This window comes from Cataglyphis hispanica, chromosome 23 (assembly GCF_021464435.1).
Source record: "Cataglyphis hispanica isolate Lineage 1 chromosome 23, ULB_Chis1_1.0, whole genome shotgun sequence".
Taxonomy (NCBI): Eukaryota; Metazoa; Arthropoda; class Insecta; order Hymenoptera; family Formicidae; genus Cataglyphis; species Cataglyphis hispanica.
This window is the reverse complement of record NC_065976.1, coordinates 3,132,838-3,150,576: the sequence shown is the minus strand read 5'-3', so window position 1 is coordinate 3,150,576 and position 17,739 is coordinate 3,132,838. Positions and strand designations below refer to the sequence as shown.

Below are 17,739 nucleotides of genomic sequence, written 5' to 3'. Positions count from 1 at the left end.
TTATTAATATTAAATAACATATTCTGTAATACATTAAATTGATATTTTTTTAAATAAAAATTTACGATAAATTATTATATAATTTTTTATTAAAGTTTTTATTAAGAAGTCCAGTTTTCGGTGAATGCATAAAAAGTGCATCAGCAACGCGCGCGATACAAGCTCGTATATGTCGATCTAGCTCATAGTATTGGTAAGGGAAATTGCATATAGAGATTCGATATCACCGACCCGGACCGATGGTTTCTCCGAGTACAAGTTCAAAAATAACCTACAGTAGAAATTGAAGTAGAAATTCACGTAACGAATTGGTCGATGGAAAGAAAGGGGAAAGAGCGAGGAAGACGGGGGAGAGGAGAAAACGAGAGAGAATCTTCAAAATGTTCTCGTACCAACGAATCGGCGAGGCGAAGCAGCGAAACGGGAATATATACTCAAAGCATTACAGAGCAAGAAGTTCATTTCTCATTGAAATACCGTCATATTTTCAGTCCGCCCGCGTAACGCGAGCGTGCAGTTCGCCGAATCCACGATTCGGTGCCATTTCGTTGTCGCTAAAAAGTAAATGTGAAAAATGAGGCATTTTTAAGAAAAATAGGCCTGACGCTTTTCTCGGTAGATCGTGCTTCGAGCGTTATTCCTCAATTTGGTTCGCGTGAGAGATATCTTTCTGCATCATTTCCGAAATTATTGTAAAAATTACTAATACAGATATTTCCGAGTTCCGTTCGTGAATGGTTGCGTCGTAAAAAGGGATATTATTAGTCTTTAAATGATATATATATATATATAAAAAAATTTTTGCATGCTTTTATTAAATATACATTTATAAAACGATATATAAAGCAAGATATATTTATATCTTTCGTATAATAATTGCATGAGAGAAAAAAGCTCTTTATATGAACGCGCTCATTTACGGACGATAAAAAGACAAAAGTTTGATGCATGACATTTCCTTATAAAATAATACGATATAACTAAATCGTTTTTACAATTTTAATTTCTCGTAATTAAATACTTGATTAAACGCGCGTATCTTTCTGTCTGAATGTGATCGTACATGCACGAATGCCGCATATGCGGACGTAATCTCGCGATTGCATCTGTATATCTATCGCTTACCTGTCGTTCGAAGCGTAATGAAATGTTTAATTAAATTGCACAATGACGACAAGTTGATACGGTTTGTGTAATATTGCTAAAGCTGCCAATGCAATTGTTTAACGCGGCTGCAGAAAGTTTGACAGATATTTAGATGTTATCGTTGTTCCATTAAATTTTCTCGATATCGCTCGTTTATGATGTAAAGAGATCTATTTTTGACATTATATTTGATAATATCGATTATCGGATTTTTTTCTTTTAGCTTCGCGATCTTAGCAAGAATGATCGTCTCTGAAGTTTCTCTGTTTTGTTCCAGCATATTATTTCACTTTAAATTTATCTTTGACTTGATAAAAATAAATTAAAATAGGATAATGATAATGTATGAAGTTGATACATTATATTAACTAATAAATATATTGCAAAGCAATGATACTTTTATCTGTGTAAAAAATTAAATAATATAAAAGTGAAATTTACATTTTTTATTTTTAAATTTTTAGATGAATAAAAAAATAAATTTGCATTTATAGATTTTATAGAGATATATATTTAAATTTTTAATTATAAATGAATAATAATATAATTATAATTAAATAAATAAATATAATTGAATTAAAAATATTCCTTTTTTTGCTACATATTTTAAATGATGCATTCATAATTTAATATAATAATATTGCAAAAAGATATTGAAATGAAATTTTTTTTTTACATAAATGATGTTGCAAGAAGAAATTGCAGATTATCTTTAATGCTCAATAATTGAAGAAACTTCGTACAATTCTAATTGTATTGTTTATAACTATGCTAGTTCTATCGCATCCAGCAGACTTTTATCCGCAATAGTTGAACGATCCTTGGTGCGAGTTACTTTTCCAAAAATATATTTTTGTGATGCCGATATCGCGATTCGCCACGTTTATCATCCGTTCGAGAGCGATCGTGCGCACGTGAAGAGAGAGCAATCAAACAAATCGTTTATCGCTATTCACAGCGACTTTCATGCACGTCACATGACGTGATGATGAGAGCGACAAACTCGCATCTATTTTTACGCGACAAGACGTATTTTCTTCGCGAGAGATATATCTTTCTTTTTTCGTATCTACGATTTGTCTTTTACACGTCGACGTTCATACGCATAAATCACAGCAACGTGACATCAATGCCGCGCACAATGCTTCCCATGAGCCTTTGAGCACAATATCCACGAGTGCTGTTTGAACCCGTCGAAAGCAATAATTTCATCCGTCCATACGTAGCGGTCAAAATGCGCTTAAAAAACGCGTAAATACGAACGTTCGAAAAAGCTGTCACCGGCCGCTCGATATGCTAGTATTTTGCACGCATATTTTCGTTGAGAGGGGCTCGAGTGGATCTCCATTTTTACAAACTGCATCGTGCGATTAGAAATATTTTCTTTAAAATTTCTAGTATATATGGTATATATGTATATATATCCATATATTCATTTTCAAATCTTTGGATATATATATATCTAAATTTTTTTTTGTATTAAATATAAATCTACTTATAGTATTTATTAGAGTCTGTTTTATATTATAGTTATGATTTCCAATCAATATTAATTATAATTAAATATAATAATTTAAATACATTTTATAATTTTATGAATTATTTTATAGATGGATTAAAATAACTATTAATAGAGCAGCAAGCTTAATAAAACAAAATAGAGACGACTCGTCTAGGAGAATAAATTATTATTGACTAGCATGCGCATGTGTGTATTTTAGTTGTGGATAAACGAATAGTGGGAAAATAAAATTGCGTTTTAATATCTGAAAGAAAGAATGTTTTTGCGAAAGAATGTTTTTTGACAGATATTTTTCCGTTTCTTTATTCACGATTCATATGTTTAGCTATTCAGTATAAGCTCGAGAAAGAGCTCGGCACACAGAACTGTCAAGTAGATACAGAAAGTCATATATACAAAACTAAAATAACGAAAAGAGATATCGCGCTGAGCTTTCGAAAAGGCGTTGCATATATTTCGGAAACTCTGTGCTGTTGCGCTAACTCTCTCGATTTTCGCGTTTCGTTGCCGCACGCAAGCAAGAAACTGCAAGCAAAGAGAACGGGAGGATGTCCACTTAGTCGAGCAAGGTTTTCTGTGCATACGAGATTCAGCCCTTCTCGGTAAAAAGGTGCACTCGCGCGCGCATACAGAACGCCAAAAAGAACAGCGAGACAAGAAGAAGGGCGCTCGGTCAGAGATAACGCAAGAAGACGCAAGCTGCAAGCGTATCCGCAAAGCTTTAACCCCCCTCCCCCTTCTTCTCTCCCCTTTGCGTTTCCCGGATGAAGGAAACTCGTCGACTCCGTGCTTGCGGTCCGCTTCTGCTAGTCTGAATTTCGCCGGTTGGCGTTCTGTATCGTATTAGGATAGGAGTCCCGTCGGCCAGCGAGGGTTAGGGCGGGTAGAATGAGAAGCGGAACGGCAACGGGGACAGGAGAGTTGAGTGGGTGGGGGTGGAGGGGGAGCGAGGAAGGGTCGGGGGCAAAAGCTCGCAGGATGGTAGCGGCAATGGTAATGACGGCGGCGAGCGATGGCGAGAGGGTGGAGGACAGGAGGAGGGGAGAGAGCGCACCGCAAGCTCGAAAGTTGGGAAAAAGCCAAGGAAGGGGTTGGTGCACGGACTAGCCGAAGGGCGCAAGCTCCGGGTGTTCCTGTGGCCCTCCCATTCGGTCGCGCGATAGGTGGAGCTTTCCTACCCGCCAATACATGTCCCGGGGAACGGGGTGCGTCGTGCTCGCTCCCCCGAGCGGTGCGAGTAGTGCCGAGCGGCCGCCGCCGTCAGTCCTTCTACATCCACGCGAAAACGCGCGTTCCATCACGGTGGTGGCCTCCGTGTGGTGGGCCCCCTCGGCGCCGGCTTCGCTGCTGCTGCTACTGCTGCTGCCGCGCCGTGCGCGGCTGGTTGATAAGGTCAGGGTTGTCGGGCCCCAAGTCAAGAAATAACGCGCGCGCGATGAGGCCGCGATGACATAAGCGTCGCGAAGATCGAGTGCTGAAATATCGTAGGGATGAAGTATCGAAGGGGTTGCGCAGGGGAAAGTGAATGAAAATTATCATCTTGTACCGGTATATACTGGTGTGCGCGATGGCAGAGATGTCCGTGTGAACGTGAGAATAATTCTGTTAATGTTAACCGATGTGTGCGGGAAGGCCGATTATATGACGACGTGAAGAGAGTGAATCTCTGTTATTCGGGTCTGATAAAAACAGATTTTGATACCGAAATATCGCTCGTGATATAATTTAGCAATGATATCTTTACAATTATCGAGTCTAATATTCTCAATAAGATGGCTAGGAGAAAAATCTCCGTGTTGGTCTTCGTGTTGTTGCAAAAAAATGTATCTTGCAAAAAAGATTTTTATTATATAAAACTCTTCCTTCTTAATAAAGAGAAAAATTTCTTTTATAACGATTGAAAAGAGTTCGCATAACAATATTTTGCATAACACAATAAGATATGTATAATATCAATTTTGATTGTCAGCATATCTAAAGTTACGCGATTTTCGATTAATTATGCAAAAGTCTTAATAAGATTATATATCTAATATCACATAATAAATAAATGTAAGTTTTGTTAATTTTTTTTTAAATTATTTTCTACGTATTGTTTTACATGAGACAAATCAATATCACAGAATTATTTATCAATGTTTGTTAAACAAAAAATTAAATTAAATTTATTGGCTGTTTTATGTTTTAGATGCGAGGTAATTTGGTATATTTTTAATGTTTTTTTGTCAAAAGAATATATTTTGTTGATTGATGAATTTTTAAGAACAAATTGTTGATGTGTATCTTTATATAATAATTCAATCATGATTAGACATGTTGAGACGTTAACTAAGTGAATTAATTAGTGCGTGTAGTTTCTCGACGCATTCAAGTAAGCTACTCGAATACGCGCGGAATTCTGTAGGAATCAGGTTTCATCGATTACGATGCTGAATTTACGGATTTATTGATTACATGACGCTTCATTTTGATAATGAGAAACGCTTGTGAAATGAAGTAATATTACCAGAATTACACACAGACACATTGAGTGAATCATATGAAAAGTTTTATAATGGCGAAAAAGATATATTTAATTATATTTAATATATATATGATAAACAAGTTTATATATTTTATTATTTTTTGAAAGAGAGAAAAATTTCCAGAAAGCAAAAAATCAAGATGAGATTACCGATATGATGTAGTATAAAATAATATTTGAAATTTTATTTCAAATTATATATATGAGTATTTCCATTTATATATAAATATATTTTTGACATAAATATTTATCTCTCTTTTTATCTCTATCTCTCATTGATAAAACATTTAATATGAAATTTACGATATTTTATAATAAAAAGATAATGATGTGTGTTAATTAATGTGATATATTTAGGTGTTTTAATTGTTTCTAAAAAGTCTTTGTATAATGCAAAATTATCTCTTTTAAAGGCAAAGTAATTACGTATTTTAATAATGATTTTATGGACTTTATTCATAATTATTTTGAAATAAACTTTTTTTCTTTTTATCAAGAAATGTATCGCGATACAAAAATTATGTCCGAGATAAGCTCTATCAAAGTACCGGATGTCTATACGCTTTCGAGCGGCAAAAAGAGATTATGTTCGTAACGATACATTGCAAGAAATATATAGCCTCTGATACGCGTTGATACTGCACTCGTTGTTTTTTCTAGATAGTGGCACACAGCGCGAGATACATATTTTGGAAAAATTAAAAAAGTCTAAACAATGCTGAAAACAAATTCGAAATAAAAAGTTTCGATGCTATTATTCAATGAGCTGTCAGGATGGAACGTATCTTTAAAGAAAAGTTTTGAAAAATAAGAGATCTTAATATATAATATATTTAAAACGCGACATTATTTTTGTACCTTAATTTTTTATATTAAATTTCAAAATGTAATCCAAAAGTCAGAATTTGTGTATTAAAAATTGTGGAAATCTTATGGATATGTGTTTGGAATTTCAAAATTCAATTTTTTAACGAAATAAAGCAATGGAGCAAATAGCGTGCACAAATTTTACTTTGACGATTTTGATGATATTTTAATTGTTGCCTTGCGTTATGTTTAATTCTCTCTTACAATTTTGGTATACAACGTACCATGCTAAACGAAGGAATTTAGATAATGAGATTTTCCAAACATTTTAGCATGAATTCTTGTTTGCTAGATGCGGTAACACGTAAATTCTTATTTACCGGAACGTATAGTAGCTACGAAATATGTTATACATGGATGGATTTATATGGATAACACTATGCCCTCAAAGTACTTCAGAATATTTTATACATGTAGACTAATTTCTCTTATGTCGTATATTCTAAGCAATTTATGAATATTATAATAATATCTTGCGTGTATTATTTTGTTTTATATTAAATATAAATTTATATATACAAAAAATATAAGCACAATTCTTAAAATTTAATAAAACACTTAAAAAGAAACAAATAAGAATTTTAATAAACAAAATTCTATTGAACATGATCGATTAATAATTCAGAGATATATTCTGTCTTTTAATTTACAAGTCAACTTATAACTTTTCTAAGATTTCACTTCATTAGTTCTTAAATTTTTTGTATTTTAATTATACTTTTACAGAATGATTGATATATGAAGAGAGATCATTAACATAAAGTATAAAAAAGCGCAAAATTTGGAATGAAAATTGATTTAAAACGATTAATAAATTATAATTCAAGATATAGAGAACTAAAAATTCAAAGTTCAAAGTATAAACTGAAGTAAATTATAACAGGGGCAGACATGCATATTTTGGAATTATATATAATTGTCAACATGTAGTGACTTCCGCGAGAACAGTCATATCTCGTATCTACATAATAGAAATTTCTGAATTGTAAGACTCTTTCGTACGGCTTTTGTGCCTCAGAAGCATAATGTTCGAGTAACGGTAGATCGTACACGGCCGGTGAGCTGTGATCTCGCGAGAAAGGTGTGCCGCGCGATGTCGAATTTTCAGTCAGTTGACTCTGAGTCGGTGGATCGTTACCATCGAGCTTCGATCTCTCGTCGATCACTTCTCGTGCGTATTAAATTATCGTTTAAAATATCATAATTCTTCAAAACTATAATAGTTTTCTCATATCGTTTAATAATAAGAAAACACGCGTTTCTTCAAATAGATATTTTTCTCAATGTTATATTGTTATAATTCCGATTGCTATTTTTAATCGCCAATCTATTTCTATGATTATGTTTTCGAGAAAACTGCGCGATAAATTTTTTTCATTTACATGAATATATCGAGATTTTTTCAATTTGGATTACGCGATTATAGATAATAACTAAAGTCCATATAGTAATTTACCCAACGTATGGTAATATAATTATATTAAATATGAAGAATCATTGACGTGACTGACGGGATTTTATTGTGGGAAAGATCGGCGCGAAGCTTCACAGTGTTCTTTTCGAATTGCAGATCGAATATAGTGCGCGCGTGTGGTTCGTGTGTGTGTACATGTGCCATCATCGCCACCATCCGCAGCAGTGACCGGAAAAGAAGAGGACTCGACGACCCCAGCAGTGGCCGGAACCACCGAAAAATGGATGCGAAGTCGCAGCGAGTTATCTCCGGTTTGCTTTTGTTCGCCCTCGCCACATTGCAGCTCGGTAAGTCTTTCAAATTATTAACAGTCAGCCAAAGCATAATACGATCATCGAATATAATAAATAATAAATAAATAACATAATAAATAGATAGACAACATTATGCCAATCTGGAGAAATGATCTCATAATTTAGAGGTGGCTGAAGAAATTAAGCGCGATATATGCGCTTCTATATTTTTCACAATGATTTAAATTTATCGATTTTATTTCAAGTATAATGTTTTAGAAAAATCTTTTCAATTTGAATGAGTAAAATAATTTGCAAAATATTAATTGTTAAACTCTGTATGAATTTCTGTATTTTTTTTACGAATCTTTGGTTTTCTGTTCTAACAGTAATATTAAAAATATAAAAATTACAATTAAGGCAAGATAATGAATTAATTTTTTTTTTTTGATTTGTCATTTTGCCTCGAAATATTTTTTCAAATTTTACATTTCTTTTAATAATTTAAATAATCATAATACGATGCGTTTATAGATTCAGATACTATTCGAAAGAGATTTATTTTATTTATAAATATTAATTGGATTTATTATCTATTTCATAGAAAATATTTATATACAAATAATATTCGCGATGCGTGCGTGATTACGTACGATTATGATGATATATTATTAAAAAATAACTTTTTTCTCTTTTCTGCATATTATAAGAATTAATATATTATATTTATCAGCTCGTGATATATAGACGGATGTTGTATGTATTCTGAGAGATGTATTACGTCAATTTAAAATATGTTGGAATTTCCGACGAGATTCGCGTGTGGCACGTCGCGTTGTGCAAAAGTTACCTGCAGTTATTGTTATTACGCGACATCTCCAGTATTTTGCGGTAATATTCATATTTCGAATCTCATTGTTACACAAAGCAACATAAATTACGTGGCTTTCCATAGTACGGACGGATGCGAGATAATACTTTCGCGGAATGTTTGCCGGTCTTTTGACCTCCTGAGAATAACGTCATACTTACATGGATTTCACAAACAAGTTATTTAATTATTGAAATATTAAACAATTTAAATTATAACAAAATAAACACGAAATAAACGCGCGAAACGATTCAGCCTAATATATTTCTTTTATCATTTTCGTTTATTTCTTTCTAAACGTCAAAATACGATTCGTGTGTCACATTCATATCTATGTACACGAAACGTATTCAACGTCTAAAATACGATCTAAGAGCTCTCAAAACTTAGCATAAGTATGAAAGGTTTACGACTTCTGTCGAATATTGTCAGCTGGAGAAAGACGAAGGGGGACAAGATTCTTTCGACATGCTATTTATTCTTTCGGTTCCAAAGAGCGCGAAATAATATGTACTTACTTCATCTCCTACTATTTGAACACGATATTTTTTCACATATTTTCTACATTTATACAACATTGTTTTTGAAGTAATGCACATAAGAAGACGATCTCAAAATCTTTTACATTTCTACATATATATATATATATCGGATTGTTTTCCTCATAAAAACACATTATCATAGATCTTTGAATGCATCGAGGGATTATTACGGAATAAAAGAATGTGCTTTGCGCGTTGTAAAAAAAAAAAAACGTCAACAGCCTCGTTTCGCGCGGCACTCGATCGCAAATGGGGTCCTCGCTAATCGAGAAAACAATGTCGCCGCGACCGCGACCGTAATTTGAAAACTTTTAGCCATTTAGAACGCGTAAATGGTGCAAGAGAGAAACGGGGACGTGGCCGTTTTCGTCCCGACCAGGCGACGCGCAAGTAGATATGGCCGTGCAAATGCGTAATTGCATAATAGCCCCATCGGCGTGTGTGTTCGCGCGAAGATACGAAGCCCTGGCCTGGTTTTTGCCGGGGGACTTTCACTTGGTCTCGCTATCTTTCTCTCTTTCTCCCCACCTGTCCCTTTCTATCGATACCAAGTCGCTGCTTTTCGCGTCACGTCACCCCGGCTCCTTTTGCCCGTTTCCTCTCGCAAACGCCGGTCTCTCGTCGCTTTCAAACCAGTTCGCCGTCACTCGGTGAATCGAAGGGCTCCACCAAAATCGTTTGGATAATCCGTCTCAGCGTTTTCACGGCGGACACAAAAGCATGAATAAGTCAGCGTTATCTTATTGTTATACCCCTGCTAGAATTCTCGATTTGTTTCGCCGATTTCGAAAAGTTTATACTCCTTTTTTTTTTGGCATTACTTTATATCTGTCAAATAAAGTAATATATTAAGTTATCATTATTTTATTTCATGTTTAATATATAAAATGATGTAGTTATCTTTTCAGCATAATAAAAGATCTGTGAATATGATTATAAATTATAACGTGTAAATAGTTACAAACTAAAATTTTATTGTTAAACACAAATTTTTAATCTTATTATTATTTTTTAAAGTTAGAATATCTTTTTTAAAAATAGCATTTAAAAAACAAATATAGTTATCATTCAATGAAAGAATAAGCATTTGATTAAAGTAATGAATAAATGATTAATAGTTATTTGAATAAATAAATTTAAGAAATATAATACATTAATTTTTTTTATTAATTAAGTTTGGTATTATCTAAAACTGATAACATTGAGAGAATTTTTAAATTTGATATACAATATTATTCATTATAAATTATTATTTTTGTATGTATAGCACGTTGTAGAAATTGTAACTATTTTTCCATTAAACGTTTGATGTTACAGGAAATAAACGATTCAATATAATATAATATCGCAATACTTTTGTCATACTAAATCTAAATTACATTTAAGAGACATCCTGAGAATGCTACTTCGCGGTGGGATTGCTTTCTAATCAAGTTTTATGAGTCTCTTCTTCCTCTTTGTTCTCCTGCATCTCATTTTATCTTTATTCACAGAATGTATCCACTTAATAGATGTAATTTGTTGAAATTTCTTCGTAATTACAGTCAAGTTTTTCATTCTAAAATCCTCTGTTTTTATATATCATTTTTGGAAAAATATTTTAAGGGAATAACATATATTTGCAATATTATTTTTATAGAAATAAGAGAGTTTTTTTCACATGTGGAGTAGTCTTTTGAAAATTTTTTAACAATGAACTATAAGTATATTTCCGATTAACTTAATGATAAAAATTCACAATTGTCTAGAATTTAATTCGCAAGGGTACTCTTTTTCGTGACTTATAACTTATAAATGTTATTGATTTCTATTAAAACATGTGTTAAGGAGAAATTTCCGCGCGAGTAAAAAATTTCCGTATACAATATAGAATGATGATAATTATGTAGAAAGAGAGAGATAGTTATAAACAAAGATAATCTTTTCGTAAAATCGCCGTGTAAGGAGACGATTCTCGAATTAAACGCAGCGTGCGAGCACTTTTTCCGGGATTAAGAATACTCTACGATAAAAATTCTCGCTGACGATTGCCGACGTCCACTTCAGAGGAGGCACTACGACGGATCGTAAACGTCGAATCGATATACAGCGGACACATATCGGCGGGCGCGTGGTAGCCTTCAGTAAAGCCCGGTCGGAGCCGGTTCGATCGTGGGCACTTGACGAATCTCGAGTCGGACAATAGCCTCGGTGGCGCAGATACGAGATTCGTCCGTTCGGGATAACCCGCAAGGTCTCTCGGGCATATACGTACACATACACATGCATATTTTCGAAGGCAGAAAGACGGTAGAGTAATACCACACGGGTACATCCGGTTGTATACATAATCGGACACGGGCCAAGAGATACACATCGCTTTTCCCATTCTATCTCTCTTTATCTTCTTTTCCGGGGATTATTTCCGGGTCAGCGAGCCGATCGCGCGTTCTTACAGATTACAGAATACTTAATGCGCAAGGCGCATCGCGGAGCGAATCGAATCTCGGAGGGAGAATCAGAGTTGCAAATCCGACAATATTTCACGAGAGATCAACAGTAACAAAAGTCAGTAGTCTCAAAGTAAAACTAACAGAGATTTCAAGAATTTTTATTTAATCCTCAGATTATGTATATGTCACATTTTGATTGCTCTCAAAAATTTACTTTAAAGAATTATCATTGCTCTCGCGGGAGAGATGGTATTTTAAATAAATATCAAAATTTTTAAATAAATGTACGCGATGTTTATAATTCAAATTCGAATAATCCAATTTTTATTTGAGAAAGAGATTTAAATTTGTATTAAATATATTTGCATTAAATATCACTAAAGTATAACGAAGCAAAACGCACATGTCAAAATTATGAGACTAAGAGAACTTATGAGAGAGAATTATGATACTTTATCAGAAGTTTGGGTGCAATCTTTATTAATGTTATAAACAAGCATCCCATATTAGTTCCAAGTTGCATGCTAAAAATTCTGTTAAATAATTCATTAATAAATAACGTTATTATAATCGCAAATTGATATGTCATTGATAAAAAATGTCTGGCGCGGATAAACCTTCGTAAGGTATCGTGCATAGCGGCACATTTTCGAAATTACGAGCACTCATTGTACATATATACAAGTAATCGAAGTGCATATTTGTTTTATCCGTTACTTTTCAGTCTCGCGGGATTATCGCGAGCTTCAACTTACGGTCCAACAATGTTCGATGGGAGTACTCGTTTGTAGTATATGTTCGTAGTAATGCGTACACGCGCGCGTGAAGGCGCGGGTTGCGCAAGCGCACGGATATCTCTATGGGATATCTACATGTGTGCGTATAAATGCCTAAAGGATTTGCACGTACGTGAAACGTACACACGTTAGTATAATCGTCTACGTTTTTTCATGATAAGAGCTATACAACTGAACGGTTAATGAAACTTGAGAGCGAGATGGAGAAAGATTGGCGAACAACGCATCGCGGTCATTACGTCAAATTATTGTATAGTGATTCTCTAGACGAGAATTGCTTTTTTCGCTTTCTTTTTGTCTTTACGGCGAATAAAACGAATCGTATGGTGACGCGGAAAATTGAAGGAACATTCATTCGCGTTGATGCACGGAGACAACATGTATCAAACCAAAGACGCTTACGATGCTTATCGATAATATCGATAGCTTGCTTTGGGGATATTATTGGTATTGACATATTTATTGACATTAATACTTTAGCTTCGATATATTATGTATACTTAAGTAAGATGTCATGTGAAATATTGGACGTTGAGTCTAAAATATAGTTTATACATTTTTATAATACATGACAATTTTGTATGCGGAGATTTTCATAAATTTATTGTTACTAAATTATTTTCTTCATTATCACAAGTAATGTACTGATTATTCTTCCAACTTAATGTCTGGATTTAGTCTTTAATGTGAATGGTATAAGATAAGTAATTGTATTGTAGATATATAATTGTACAGCTGTTGTGTTGTCACAGTTTCATGATTACAAGTACGACATGATAATTAATACATCATTCTATGTAATAAGTTGATGATAAAAAATGATAGAGATTGTAAATTTCTTGATAATAATTTTGAAGCTTTGTCATACAATTATATTTTTCTTTCTTTTATAAAGTTAGATTAATACTCATATATTACGCGGTTCTGTAATTTTTGGAATTATTAATTAAGATGTAATTGTGATTTTATCGTTGCTATGAAATAGCAAAGACAGAACTTTTGTACAGAAATAATGAGGACACTTAAATTCAACTACTTTCTATTCTTATATAGGATAGTTATATCTTATATATATTTTATAATTTCAACCTTGCGTTCACTACGCACCTTGACACTAATAAAATGAATTTATAACATGCTACAATAGTCAAGTAGTTGTCTGTGGAATTTGAGTCATTCTTATATGCCCATGATCTCGATAAGCATTGAAACTATCACGGTTTTTTGAGACACAAGAGATAAATTATTAATAAGAAATGAATAGAGATTATTATCTTCAATATCTCTCTCTCTTTTCTCTCTCTTTTTCTCGCTAATAATTGATTACGGAAATTATATAAGGTGTGAAAAATTATAGAATAAATTTGAATTAAAAAAAAATATAGATAGAGATTATAGTATGATGTGCTATCCATAAAAAAATACAATTTGATTTTAAATCTATTTATAAATTTTACTCTAAAGCATGGAATGCATGGAATTTATTCGTATTAACAGATCGGAATCAATATAACGCATGATTTTAGAGTTGATTTATTTCTGCTTACATTTCGCACATCTCGCGATTTGTGAAGCAAGAAGAAAGCAAATATTATATTAAAATGATATATTTTTTTATGTAAAATATTTTTCTGTTATTCTGAGCCACGGGATGACGATCTTGGTGTGTTTCAAAAACTCGCGTACACAGTGATATAAAAATTGCAAAAGTTTCTTCGCGATATGCGTCCCATATGCACGACGGGGTGCACTTTATGTAATTGGAGTCGGTAAGCGGGCTATACATTTAATGCGTGTACTTGTTGCTCGATTGCCAGATGTGCGACTCCCAGCGTGGCGTTTATATGGACGTTGGGAAGTGATGAGCATACGGCATCGGCCATCCCCAAATTCTGCGGCCTACGCTTAATCGACGTAAACGCCCGATTCGAGCGGAGAGTGCGAGAAAGAGACAGGGAGAAGAGATATAACGAGAGAGAGAGAGAGAGATAACTGAAAAGCCTTCCTTCGATCGTTTATTTCCGCCATTAATCGCCACAATCTGTCATAATTTACCATCTGTGAACGAGCGCATTACCGGAATCGTCGTTCTTTGATCCGGCTTAAATCTCGAGCAAATCACAAAATTTGCGATCCTTTCCTTATACCGGATTTCCGTAATCGCCAAGACATATTTGTCTCTAATGATCTAGCGACGTATATGACTCGTAATTTTCTTTTTCTGATTCGAACGAAGGTCGGACGATTTGGAGAAGTAGATTCGGTGGCCTTGCGGTCTATCTTATTTCTTTATTTTGATTCTCGATCATCGTTTTGCTTCTTTCTTCTTTGCTCATTTTTTCATATGAGTCTGCTCATGTGTATATCGTCTTGTAATGCGAATTTCAGTCTCTTATCTACTATTAAAAGATTATTTTTGACAAGATTTAATTTTGTTTTATTTCCGTAAAAATTTATTCTTCATTCGCGAAAAGCTTATTTTTTCAACAAAATAAAACTGCTTCTCACAGGCACACGTAAGCATGGAAAAGGAAGGTATGCAGTTATAATCATAATTTCAGAGTTAAATTAAAATTTCTAGATTAATCTTTTTATTTGGACTCGTCTGCATAGTGCATAATATGTTGCAAAAAGAAGGAGACATTCGAAGGATTATTTCGCATATTTGCTATCAATACTTGCCTTTAACATCTTAATCGATATTATCTCTTACTACATATCAACTATGCTTCATATATACACTTTCTCCAAATAAATACAATTTGGATCGCGAGTATTTCTTCGGAAGCATCCACCGACTTTATGTAAATCTTATTCGATTCCCATGTACCTGCTTCTTAAATTTTTCCGACATACATTTTTATTTGGAATGTAAATTAATCGATTACATTGACAGCTGAGCGTTGTACCGATTGGTAAATGATCTTGGATGAATATCTTTCCATGACTTTCTTTATCCTCTCTCGCATATTTTGTTTCTTTCTATCGATTCTTTTCCTTTACAGAGAAATATACCTCGGCAATTGTGTCGCGTTTACCCATTTACCAAAAGAACAAAGCAAACCCGCGCAGATAAAAGCCAGAAAAGAATATGTTGAGAGAAACAATTTAACTAATGGAACGGTATCGCCTCTGAAAAAATATCCACGATTGTGTCCCCATATTCTCGTTCTACGTTATCGCAGTGAAAATGATATCTCTTCATGCAATTTATTTCGTCGTAACTTATATCGCGATAGAAATGATCCTAAAAAATTGAAATTTGTTAGAGATAAATGGAAATATACTGCATGTATAATGAACTTAAAAACAACATGACTTTCTTTTTGACGCGAACATTTACGAGCTCTCTATATTCTTTCTATTTTCATTTTCCGTGCTTGCAATACTCGACGGTCGTCGTTGTTGATACGCGATTCGAATTCCTATGGATACCGATATAGGTTGGCATTCGTTTGAGGTACAACGACAGGAATGCAGAATGAGGATTTGGGATAACGCGCGAGAACGGAATGACTATATAGAAGAGTTACCCCATTTGTAGAAAAATTTTTGAAACACATAGGGATAAAAAATAATTAAGAACACAGTTATGAAAAAAATTGCATTACTATCTATCTCTAAAAAAAATGTACTCGTAATTTATTTTACGTCCACATTTTTTTTTAATTCTATAGGAATTATATCTATATAAAAATTATATTTTTTCAATTAAAAAAATTCCAAATAGTTAATTTTTTTTTTACTTGTGATTGAAATGGTTGTATTTTTCGATTCTCATCGATTGTAATACATCATTGCACACTAATAATCGATGCTGATTAAAATTTATTTTATTAAGCAACTTGCAAGCGTCCCTCGTGAGTAATTAGCATAATTATCGCATCTGTCAATTGACTAATTATTTGACCTGCAATTGTCAATTGCCGAAATTATTTGGCCTGCGTCGCTAACTTGCAGCAACAAGTTAGCGACGTTCGAATTGATTTTCCCTCACCGATTGTACCGCAGGCAAGTGCCATTTGCGCGTCCTCAGGGTGCATAATGCGTTATTAGACGGGCGGGAGACACACGCTTCGTCACGACATCATTATCGACCAGCCGTCTTCCCTGCTTGTCGTTCACAAATAACTGCTTATTATGTAACTAAAAATAGCGTATTTAGTCGAGAGAAAATTATATTCTCTTGATGTACAATAAGAAATATGATCTTTATCATCATTAATAACTCCTTTTTGTACATATAATCTTTCATAACTTAAAAAAATTTTGTATTATAATTAACAACATGACTTTGTTTTTTATAAAGTATCAAAAAGATATTGTATAGCAAATATTTTTTATCCTTATAGACAAATTTATGAATAATTTTAATTTGGCTATAAGAAAATTTAAACTTGTTACAGCTCTAAACTCACTATTATACGGAAGTTATTAATTAATAATTTTTGTAATAATTAATAAATAAATAATTAGTAAATTAAAATTAAAAAATAAATAATAATTATATAATTAATAAATGTGAAAATATAAATCTCTTTTTTAATTAAAAGATCCGAGTCTCGGCAGATAAAAGTAGCATCGCTCGTATTGAGTCATTAATCAGTCGGACGCGACCTGCTGACTTCCGGGACACGCTCGCACGCCACGCTGTCGGCCTTGCGTAATGCGTTGTACGCGACTGCATGACAAATGCCCCGGCGCGATATCATTATCGTCCAGACTCGCGCCATTCCCCTCCCCCTTCCTCCACCGTCTCCTCATCGACGACGGGAGCCTTCGCCAGGGGCGATCAGCCCTCTCCGATCTCACCCCTTCCTTCCTCCTCCCCCTCCCCCTCCCCGAACCCCCGACAACCCTTCGGCGATTTCGGTTTCCACGAAGCACCGCTATGTTACGTGAACCTGCTTCTAACGGGACACGTAAATACGCCGTTCAATCGATATTATGCGACAGCACCCGCATCTGCGTGTCTTTGGAGTGCGTGTGCGCGCGGAGACATTCATATCGCGGTGAAACTCAAACACGAATCGGAGAGAGAGAGAGAGAGAGAGAGAGACGAGAACTGTGTAATATCGCTTTCTTCGCCTATACGATTCGCGTATCGATACGTGCTATGAATACCAGGGCATCGATTTTCGCCCCGATTTTCATCGCGTGAATTTTCTTGCTGGGAATTTTCTTGTCACCGTGACATATACGTCAATCGCGGAAATACAGCCAATTATCGAATATAATTAGGTTGTGTTTTATGGAATTCGATGTTTGTTATATCTGAATAATTTATTACGTGCAAATAATATCACTTTAGGAGTGTATATTTAAATTAAA

General features: G+C 34.1%; 1 protein-coding gene across 4 annotated transcripts in view; it reads left to right on the top strand.

Moving 5' to 3' along the window:
- LOC126857811 (protein Skeletor, isoforms B/C) overlaps window positions 1-17,739 on the top strand; it is a 67,348-nt gene that overhangs the window by 12,488 nt on the left and 37,121 nt on the right. For 3 of the 4 annotated variants that reach the window (XM_050607569.1, XM_050607568.1, XM_050607570.1), the window contains exon 3: window positions 7,630-7,820. In XM_050607569.1, coding sequence (XP_050463526.1) covers window positions 7,630-7,820 — 191 coding nt within the window. Of the gene's footprint in view, window positions 1-7,127; window positions 7,231-7,629; window positions 7,821-17,739 lie in introns of those variants that run through there. The other variant, XM_050607572.1, reaches the window with a different exon arrangement.